Raw genomic sequence first — 10280 nt, forward strand, 5'->3', positions numbered from 1 at the left:
ATGTCACACAACAACACAGGAGAGTTCAGGACACAGAATCTGTGTCCACACTGGTTTCTAAGTTATCTATGAAGGTCTCCTCATGGAACTTTTTTATGTGGCCTTGTACATACTGGCACCTGGGAAACCCCACCAAAACTTAAGGCCCTTCTCTCATGCTTCTCCTTTTTTATGTTTTCAAGGTGCCTGCATACTTCCATAAATTCTAGACTGACTTCTTCTATCACCTGTAAAACTGTTACTAGTTTGCTAATTCACAAGGTGAATCTGATGGTTAGCTCATAGGCTTACTTTAAGTATTTTCTGGCTTCACAGAACTTTTGAGATAAACTTGAAATTCCATGTATGGTGTATGATGTTCTTTTTTGACTGGGATCCCATGTGTTTCCCCAATTTTTTCAGTCTTTACATTTTTTCACAGCATTACTGGTGTGTACCCTCTGGAAGTGCCATATTGTTTTGTTCCCTCTTCCAAGTTATCACCTCTCTCCTGCTGCTCTCCACCAGACATTGCAGTGGTTCAAGGACCTATCTCACACTGCTGGAATACCATCCAATGGCCAATGGCCAATGACTGTCTTAAAAGTCCCTGGCTTAGAGCTGGTGCTCAGTAAATACTGAACCAATGAATGATCATCACACTTTTTTCACAGTAAATAAGTGCAGATTAATAGTCAAATAAAAATACATATAGGGACATGGAGGGACTGAAAGATGGCAGGATAGAGGAAGTTGGGCTTATCAGGTCTTCAACTCAAAATTGAAAAGTGAAAAAAGTGTACCTCAGCAAGGTGGTTGAACAAGGGCATTCATTGAATTTTAGCATTGGGCAGCAAAATAACCAGTCACAGAAAGTCAAACCTTTAAATGTAGTATCAGAAATAAGGAAAGCCTGGAAAATAAAATTGACTTGGGGGAACCTTGAAAATAGAGAGGGAGGCTGACTTTAACTAACCAAGAGATGGTGGAGAAAGTTTTTGAGTGAAAAGTGATTAAAATCAATTGGCAAAGGACAGAGAGTCAACCCAAATCAGTGTTGCAGTGCTGGGAACCATTTCTAAGTGGCTGTGTGGTAGTGAGTAGAGGCTGCAGATTGAGAAATCACAGAGGAAGTTGTCAGTCTGAGTCAGCAGTCACCTACTTGGGACCCAGACTATATCTGGACCAACACCATTGAAACAGGTGCAGAGAGGACTGTGTCCAGGGTGATGCAGCCTGGAGAGACCAAAGAGAAAGAGATACATTTGTGACTGGAATCCCATATGAGCATCAGGGAAGATCAGGCAGTTCCATCTATACTCCAGATCAGATTCTGGGTAATCCACAGTCATAGAGATGACTGAAGCCTATTAAGGATGGGACTGATACCGCTCTTTACCGGTGACGAGTCCTTCTTCCTCAGGTGTGAAGTATAATGCCGGAGAAGCATGCCGAGGCAAATGTAGAGTGGAAAATGCAGCTTTATTAAAGAGAAGTAAAAGCAGACTTCTCCCCGGGTGGAAGAAGGGGACCCAAAGGTGGAATCCATGGGATGAGCAAATTTTGTCCTTTTTATGGGTTTTATTCTCCCATTCTTTCTTCCTTATCTCTTCCCTTCCTGCCTATGGGATTAGGCCTGGTTTTGCAGGTGAGATGTAAAAAGTGAAAAGCGGATGGGGCAGGGGGAGGGTCAAAGTGATTCAGACAGACAAGGGCCCAGGGGGCATTAATCAGCACCTTCCTGCCTGTAGTCTCTGAAAAGGGCAGGTAAATTTGGTTATCAATGGGTTCTGCATGTCCGTGACATTCCATTCTCCCATGGCAGTCTCCAACTTCCAGAGGCAGATGAGTTTATGGCCTCCATTTTCTTGATCTGACCTGATTTCCTATTTCTACACTAACTGCCTGTCCCCAATTCCGGCTTCAGGACTTCTCACCCTGAGTGAAAATTTCAGTAGGTATTCGAATCCCAGACATTCAGTAAAGATTGGCTTCTCTCCAGCAACAGAAAACTGGGAAACAAATCTCAAATACCCACCAGCATAGTTGAAGGACTCAGTCAAGAGCAAATTTCAGCTATGGAAAATTTTACCAGCCCCACTGCAGGAATGTCGCAGTCACACTTCCTATTTTCTCCCATCCTATACTAGTGAAAGGCCCCAGCTCTTTGTCTTAAACCCATGACCTAGGACACTCTACCAAACCCCCCCCTGGGAAGGTTGCACGGCCTACCTGGAGGTCGTTAAACTGATAACTAGGTTAAGAAAGAATAGGGCGGTTGGGAAAGCATAGATCATCGGGTCCCAGGGAGTGCCTGAACAATCAGGAACTGATAAGCGGGAAACAGGAACCATAAAAATACCAAGAATACCAAGTGATAATTGTGGATTTTTTTGGGATATAATAACCTTACCCTTCAAGTAACCTATGTGCTGTGTACGTGCTGGATTCAAAATAACCAATAGGAAACCTGTTGCTTACCGCGCGCGCAAAACCTGCCCCTTTACCCTATAAAAACCTGTACCCCAAAAAGCCCGGTGTGCCACATAACCGAAGCTCCGGCTGAGGTTTTGCTGCGCACCCGCAGGCGCCTGTGTAACCAATAAACTGCCTCTTGCTTTTGCAGCCAGTGATTACGTGAGTTCTTCCTTGGACAGGGGGGCTTAGGGTCTTTCATTTGGAGGTCCCACCGAGATCAGACGAGATCACCCCGGACCCCTGCCCGAGGAACGGCCGAAAGTACTCTGGGAGGTAAGCTGGCCAGCACAAAAATTTTTTGTTCTTGTCTGTCTTGGTTTGTGTAGTTGTTCTGTCTTTCTGTCTTGAAGCGCAGCGATAGTACTTTGTAGGGGCACGCGTGTTCCATTTGTAATTTTTGGGCAGCCTGAGAAGGAGTTGACGAACTCTGACTTCTCCCCTGCCACCCTGGGAGACGTCCCAGGGATCCCGGGCGCCCGATTTTTCGGGGCCTCAGGTGTCTCTGAAGGATACACCGTTTTGAGATTTGGCCAAGAACTCCCCAGTTCGTTGGCACCCTTAGATACTTTCGGCTTGTGTCGAAAGCGCGCAGCGATTGTCTTTTGTGGTTTTGTCTTTGTCTTGTTGTGTACTTTTCTTTACCTCCTTTTACATCCTGAGGCAAAGATGGGGCAATCCATGGTAACCCCTCTAAGTCTCACTCTCGACCATTGGCAGGATGTCCGGAGCCGAGCCAACAACATGTCGGTCGAGATTACAAAGAAAAAATGGATAGCACTCTGCTCCTCTGAATGGCCAGCTTTCTATGTTGGTTGGCCCAAAGAAGGAACCTTTAACCTTGATCTTATTTCACAGGTCAAATCCCAAGTTTTCATTCTAGGACCCAGAGGACACCCAGATCAAGTCCCCTACATCGTGACTTGGGAAAATCTAGTCTCTAACCCACCCCCATGGGTCACCCCTTTCTCCTCACTTAAGCCCTCTCCCCCTTCTCCTCTAAGCCCCTCACCTCTCCCATCTGCACCCCTTGCTCCCATTCCGGCACCATCTACCCAAAGTTCTAGGTTGTACCCTATATTACATAAGTCTAAACCCCCAGCCCCAAGCAGGTCAAAGTCGCGAACGATCCTTCCACCCGATGAATCCACCCTGATGGACCTGATGACAGAGGAACCCCCACCCTATCCACCCCAACCTCTTCCAGCTCCCCATTCAGATTCCTCCGAAGAAGAGGAAGAATCACCTGTCGCCGGTGCCCCTCCAGACCCATCTCCCATGGTGGGGCGACTCCGGGGATGCCGAGAACCCCCAAATCTGGGGAAAACTTCAAAAGCCTTCCCCTTGCGCCAGACCGGGGGCCCTAATAGTCCATACCAGTATTGGCCATTCTCCGCCTCTGATCTTTATAATTGGAAGGCTCATAACCCTCCTTTCTCTAGTGACCCAGTTGCCTTGATTTCTCTGATTGAGTCTGTTCTAGTGACCCACCAGCCAACCTGGGATGATTGTCAGCAACTTCTCCAGACTCTCCTCACCTCTGAGGAGAAACAAAAAGTGTTACTGGAGGCTCGAAAAAATGTTCCAGGGGATAATGGGCGTCCCACTCAACTACCAAACCTGATCAATGAAGCCTTTCCTTTGACCCGACCAGATTGGGACTATAGCACTGATGAAGGTAGGAACCACCTACGTCTCTATCGCCAGTTGCTTATAGCGGGTCTCCATGGAGCAGGGCGACGGCCCACTAATTTGGCCCAGGTAAGACAGACTATCCAGCGGGCGGAAGAAACCCCGACCGCATTTCTAGAAAGGTTGAAAGAGGCTTATCGAAGATTCACTCCCTTCGATCCAGATAGTGAGGAGCAGAAAGGTAACGTCTCCATGGCATTTATCTGGCAATCAGCCCCAGATATAAGAAGCAAGTTACAAAGGTTGGATAATCTGCAGGACTATTCCTTGGCAGATCTACTGAAGGAAGCAGAAAGGATTTTTAATAGAGGGAAACTCCAGAAGAAAGGGAAGAAAGAATTAGGAAAGTGCAAGAGGAAAGAGAGATGAGATACAAAGAGGAATTAGATAGAAGGGAAAGGGAAAGAGATCGAAAAAGAAATAAAGAATTAAGCAAAATACTGGCCACGGTCGCGCAGGCAGAACTAAAGGACAATAGGCTAGGAAAGGAAAAAGGGCGAAGCAGGCCCCTCGTAGAGCATGACCAATGTGCCTACTGCAAGGAAAAAGGACACTGGGTTAAGGACTGTCCAAAGAACCCAAAAAGGCTTCCCAACTTAAGGAAGTACCCAAACCGAGCCCCCCAATTGCTGGCTTTAGATGATGAAGATTAGGGGCGTCAGGGCCAGGAGCTCCCCCCTGAGCCCCGGGTAACTCTTCGAGTGGGGGAGCAACCGATTACTTTCCTAGTAGACACCGGAGCCCAACATTCGGTACTAACCCAAGCTCCAGGGTCCTTGAGCAGCAAGACCACATGGGTCCAAGGAGCCACTGGGTGCAAATCTTACCGATGGACCACCAAAAGAGAAGTGCATCTTGCCTCAGGTAAAGTCTCCCACTCATTCTTACATGTACCTGACTGTCCATACCCACTACTAGGAAGAGACTTACTAACTAAATTGAAAGCCCAAATTCATTTTGAAAATGGGAAAGCCTCAGTCAGCGGACCAAACGGGGCTCCTTTACATATACTAACCTTTAAATTGGAAGATGAGTACCGACTATTTGATAGCACCCCACAACCCGATCGGAACATGGACTATTGGATTACTACTTACCCAGAAGCTTGGGCAGAAACCGGGGAAGTGGGGATGGCAATACGCCAGCCCCCTATAGTGATTCCACTTAAGACTACTGCCTCCCCTATTAACATCAAGCAGTACCCCATGTCAATGGAGGCTTACCAGGGCATTAAGCCACACATCCAGCGGCTCTTAGACCAAGGCATTCTAACCCCTTGTCGATCGCCCTGGAATACCCCCTTACTCCCAGTTAAGAAGCCCGGGACTAAAGATTACCGGCCAGTTCAGGACTTAAGAGAAGTAAATAAAAGGGTAGAAGATATTCACCCCACGGTGCCTAATCCCTACAACCTCCTGAGCACCCTGCCTCCCACTCACACCTGGTACACAGTATTGGATTTAAAGGATGCATTCTTCTGCCTAAGGTTAAGCCCCCAAAGCCAGGCCCTCTTTGCATTTGAATGGAGGGATCCTGAGAAGGGGCTCTCTGGGCAGCTGACCTGGACCAGACTACCGCAGGGATTCAAGAACAGCCCGACACTCTTTGACGAGGCTTTACACCAGGACTTGGCTGACTTCCGGGTAAGACACCCCTCCTTAATAATGCTCCAATATGTGGATGACATCTTATTGGCAGCTACCTCTGAGGAGGAATGCCTGGAAGGAACGAAAGCGTTATTGCAAACCCTAGGGCAACTAGGGTACCGGGCATCAGCCAAAAAGGCACAAATTTGTCAAACCAAAGTTACTTACCTTGGCTATGAGCTACGTGATGGCCAAAGGTGGCTGACCCCAGCCAGAAAAGAGACTATTTCAAGCATCCCAGTCCCCAAGAACCCCAAGCAGCTGCGGGAATTTCTAGGGACTGCAGGATTTTGCAGATTATGGATTCCTGGGTTCGCGGAAATTGCAGCCCCTTTGTACCCACTGACAAAACAAAACAACCCATTTACTTGGACTGAGGAACATCAGATGGCATTTGATCAAATTAAATTGGCCCTCCTGTCTGCCCCTGCGTTGGGTCTGCCAGATGTCACCAGACCCTTCGATCTGTTTGTAGACGAGAAACAAGGCTATGCTAAAGGAGTCCTAACCCAAAAATTAGGACCTTGGAGGCGTCCTATAGCCTACTTGTCCAAGAAATTGGATCCTGTAGCATCAGGATGGCCCCCTTGCCTTCGGATGGTGGCGGCAGTCGCCATCCTAATTAAAGATGCCACCAAATTGACTCTGGGACAGCCATTAACTTTACTAACACCCCATACCATCGAGGCCATTATTCGTCAACCTCCCGACCGCTGGATTTCTAATGCCCGGCTCACCCACTACCAATCTCTGCTGCTGGACACGGACCGAATCCAATTCGGCCCCGTTGTCACCTTAAACCCAGCAACACTCCTGCCCCTTCCAGGAGGACCTACCCCCCATAACTGCCAGCAGATTCTTGCAGAAACCCAAGGAACCAGACCAGATCTCACAGATCAACCTATGAAGGATGCAGAGCTGGTATGGTACACTGATGGAAGCAGTTATCTACTTGATGGGGAACGACGGGCGGGAGCAGCTATCACCACCGAGTCAGAGGTAATTTGGGCAAGTGCACTACCGGGAGGAACTTCAGCTCAGCGGGCAGAATTGATAGCCTTAACACAGGCATTAAAACTAGCTGAAGGAAAGAAACTCAATGTGTATACAGACAGTAGGTATGCCTTTGCCACCGCCCACATTCATGGAGAAATTTATCGACGGCGAGGATTGCTAACTTCAGATGGAAAGGAGATAAAAAATAAAACTGAAATTTTAGCCTTACTAAAAGCCTTGTTCTTGCCAAAGAAACTAAGCATAGTACACTGTCCCAGTCACCAGAAGGGGGATCACCCGGAGGCAAAAGGGAACAGGCTGGCAGACGAAACTGCAAGAAATGCGGCTCTAGGACCACAACTCCTAGTGACCACCCTATTGCCACAAAAGGTTAAGAAGTCGCCTGAGGACTTCGATGAACACTGGGTCTATGAGGACCCAGATTTGGACATTGTGCAACACCTAGAGGCCACCTATAACCCGGCTGAAGGCACATGGGAATACCAGGGAAAAACTGTAATGCCTATCAAACACACCAAAGAAATAATAAGGTCCTTGCACCGACTTACTCATTTGGGAGCTAAAAAGATGAGAACTCTCTTGGATCATGGAGAAGGAAATCTATACCTGCCCCACAGAGACTCAATCATCAGGCAAGTCGTGAGAAATTGTCAAGCTTGTGCTCAGGTTAACGCAGGTAAAATAAAATTTGGGATTGGAATCCGGGCCAGAGGGCACAAGCCTGGAACCAGTTGGGAAGTCGACTTCACAGAAATCAAGCCTGGTATGTATGGATACAGGTATCTTTTAGTTTTTGTAGACACTTTTTCAGGATGGGTAGAAGCATATCCCACTCGGCATGAGACTGCTAAAGTCATAGCAAAGAAGCTACTGGAAGAAATCTTTCCAAGGTATGGTGTACCTGGGGCCATTGGTTCAGATAACGGGCCTGCCTTCACCTCCCAGGTAAGTCAGTTAGTGGCCAGTACATTGGGGATTAATTGGAAATTACATTGTGCTTACCGACCCCAAAGCTCAGGGCAGGTAGAAAGAATGAATAGAACTATCAAGGAGACTTTAACCAAATTAACACTTGAAACTGGCACTAGAGACTGGGTGCAACTCCTGCCTTTAGCTTTGTACAGGGTCAGGAACACCCCTGGCCCTCAAGGACTAACCCCCTTTGAAATTCTGTATGGTGCCCCACCACCCGCTGTCAGTTTCTATGAAACTGAGATTTCTGCTCTATTCACCCCCACCCTGCAGACCCATTTGCGTGCATTGCAGTTAGTCCAAAATGAAGTCTGGAAGCCCCTAGCGGCAGCCTATAAGGAACAGCTGGAGAAACCAACAGTGCCACACTCCTTCAAGATAGGAGACACCGTCTGGGTCCGGAGACATCAGAGCAAAAACCTTGAACCTCGCTGGAAAGGACCTTACACCGTCTTGCTGACCACCCCTACCACCATCAAGGTAGACGGCCTTGCAGCCTGGATCCACGCAGCCCATGCGAAAGCGGCACATCCACAAGACTCCGCCCCGACACCCCAGGAATCAACATGGAGGTTACGACGCACCCAAAATCCGCTAAAGATAAGACTTTCACGTTGTTAATTATCTTAGCTTTGTTTCCTGTGATGCCCTATGGCAGTCCGCATGTATCCAGAAATCTAGTTTGGTCTATTCACAATATTGAAACTGGAAAGAAATTAGTCCTGGCTCAAGGGCATCATGCCCTAAACACCTGGTGGCCGGACTTAACTTTCGATCTTTGTAAGTTAGCTGAAGGATCTTGGGAACACACTCAGAAAACCAAAGGGGACTCCTATCCACCCTGCAGATTCCGATCTTGGTATTTTTGCCCTGGGTGCACCAGAACCTACCAATGTGGGGGGCCAGAAGCCTACTATTGTGCCTCATGGGGTTGTGAAACTAGTTCAAATGGGTATTGGCTCAAGGGAAAACCTAGAAGTGACTACGTGCAATTTTCAGAAACAACCCCAGGTGAATCTAATGTAACTATCAGATTTACCCAGGAAGGAAAAAAACAAATAGCATGGCTCCAAGGATATTTATGGGGAGTTCGCCTACACACTCCGCAAGGCGATCCAGGGCTCCTATTCCGAATTCAGGTAGAAGCAAAAGAAACAAAAACCCCAGTAGGCCCCAATTTGGTTCTTGGAGACCAGCGGGTACCCTCAGTCCCTGAATCGAAAGAACCCTCCAAGACCGTACCCCCACCTACTAGCCCTGCGTCCACACCATCAGATAGCATCCTTCCCAGAAGCCCCTTTGTTGAATCTCCTCCTCTGGGCACTGGGGATCGGCTGTTGCGCCTAGTCCAAGGAGTGTTTCAAGCCCTCAATTCCACCAGTCCAGACAAAACCCTAGACTGTTGGTTATGTCTAGCCTCTAGCCCACCTTATTACGAGGGAATCGCCACCACAGCTGGCTGGACGAATAGTAGTACCCCTAATAGCAAGTGTTCCTCCCTACCTAGCTCTAAACTTACAATCCCTGAAGTCAGTGGGCAAGGCCTATGTATAGGCAAGGTACCTAGGTCACATTACTCCCTTTGTAATCAGACCCTCCCAACTCAGGATGGCCATCAATATATCTGGGGACCTAGCGGGACCTACTGGGCATGCAACACTGGACTAACCCCTTGTGTGTCCACTGCCGTTTTAAATGTCACAACCGATTTCTGTGTATTAGTTCAACTGTGGCCTAGGATATCCTATTTACAATCAGAGTATGTTCTGAGTCACTTAGAAGGCCAAAAGAGGTACCCCCGGGAACCCATTAGCCTGACCATAGCTCTGTTGCTAGGAGTAGGGGGAATTGCTGCAGGAATCGGTACAGGAACAGCTGCAATAATACAGGGAAATCAATACTTATATCTACAAGCCGCCATGAATGAGGACCTAACTGCTATGGCAAAATCTATTACAGCCCTGGAGAAATCTCTTACTTCCCTCTCTGAGGTTGTGCTGCAGAACAGAAGAGGACTAGATCTATTGTTCTTGCAAGAAGGAGGCCTCTGTGTAGCCCTAAAAGAACAGTGTTGCTTTTATGCAGATCATACAGGAGTAGTCAGAGAAACCATGGAAAAGGTAACAGAAAGATTAGCCAAACGGCAGAGAGAACTTGAGACACAACAAGGATGGTTTGAACATTGGTTTAGTAAGTCTCCCTGGTTGACTACCTTGCTATCTACTATAGCTGGCCCTCTGATAATTTTAATACTAATCTTCACCTTCGGGCCCTGCATCTTGAACAGACTAGTACAGTTTATGAAGGATCGACTTTCCACGATCCAGACTATGGTCCTTACTCAACAGTACCAAATGATTAAGCAGACTGATGAATACTCTCCATAACCGAGGCGGAATGAACAAATGGATATAAGATTCTATCCATGATAAAGAAAAAGGGGGGAAATGAAAGGCCCCAGCTCTTTGTCTTAAACCCATGACCTAGGACACTCTACCA

The 10280-nt window shown here is 47.6% G+C and overlaps 1 protein-coding gene across 1 annotated transcript; it reads left to right on the forward strand.

Annotated features, from left to right (window-relative positions):
• Positions 1–3123: 3123 nt before the first annotated feature.
• LOC124975535 (uncharacterized) lies at positions 3124–8402 on the forward strand. The gene is given in 2 exon segments (XM_047538210.1): positions 3124–4455; positions 4488–8402. Coding segments are annotated over 2 exon segments (5247 nt in total).
• Positions 8403–10280: the final 1878 nt, after the last annotated feature.

The sequence above is a fragment of the Sciurus carolinensis genome, unplaced genomic scaffold (genome assembly GCF_902686445.1).
Source record: "Sciurus carolinensis unplaced genomic scaffold, mSciCar1.2, whole genome shotgun sequence".
In the NCBI taxonomy this organism is placed as follows: Eukaryota; Metazoa; Chordata; class Mammalia; order Rodentia; family Sciuridae; genus Sciurus; species Sciurus carolinensis.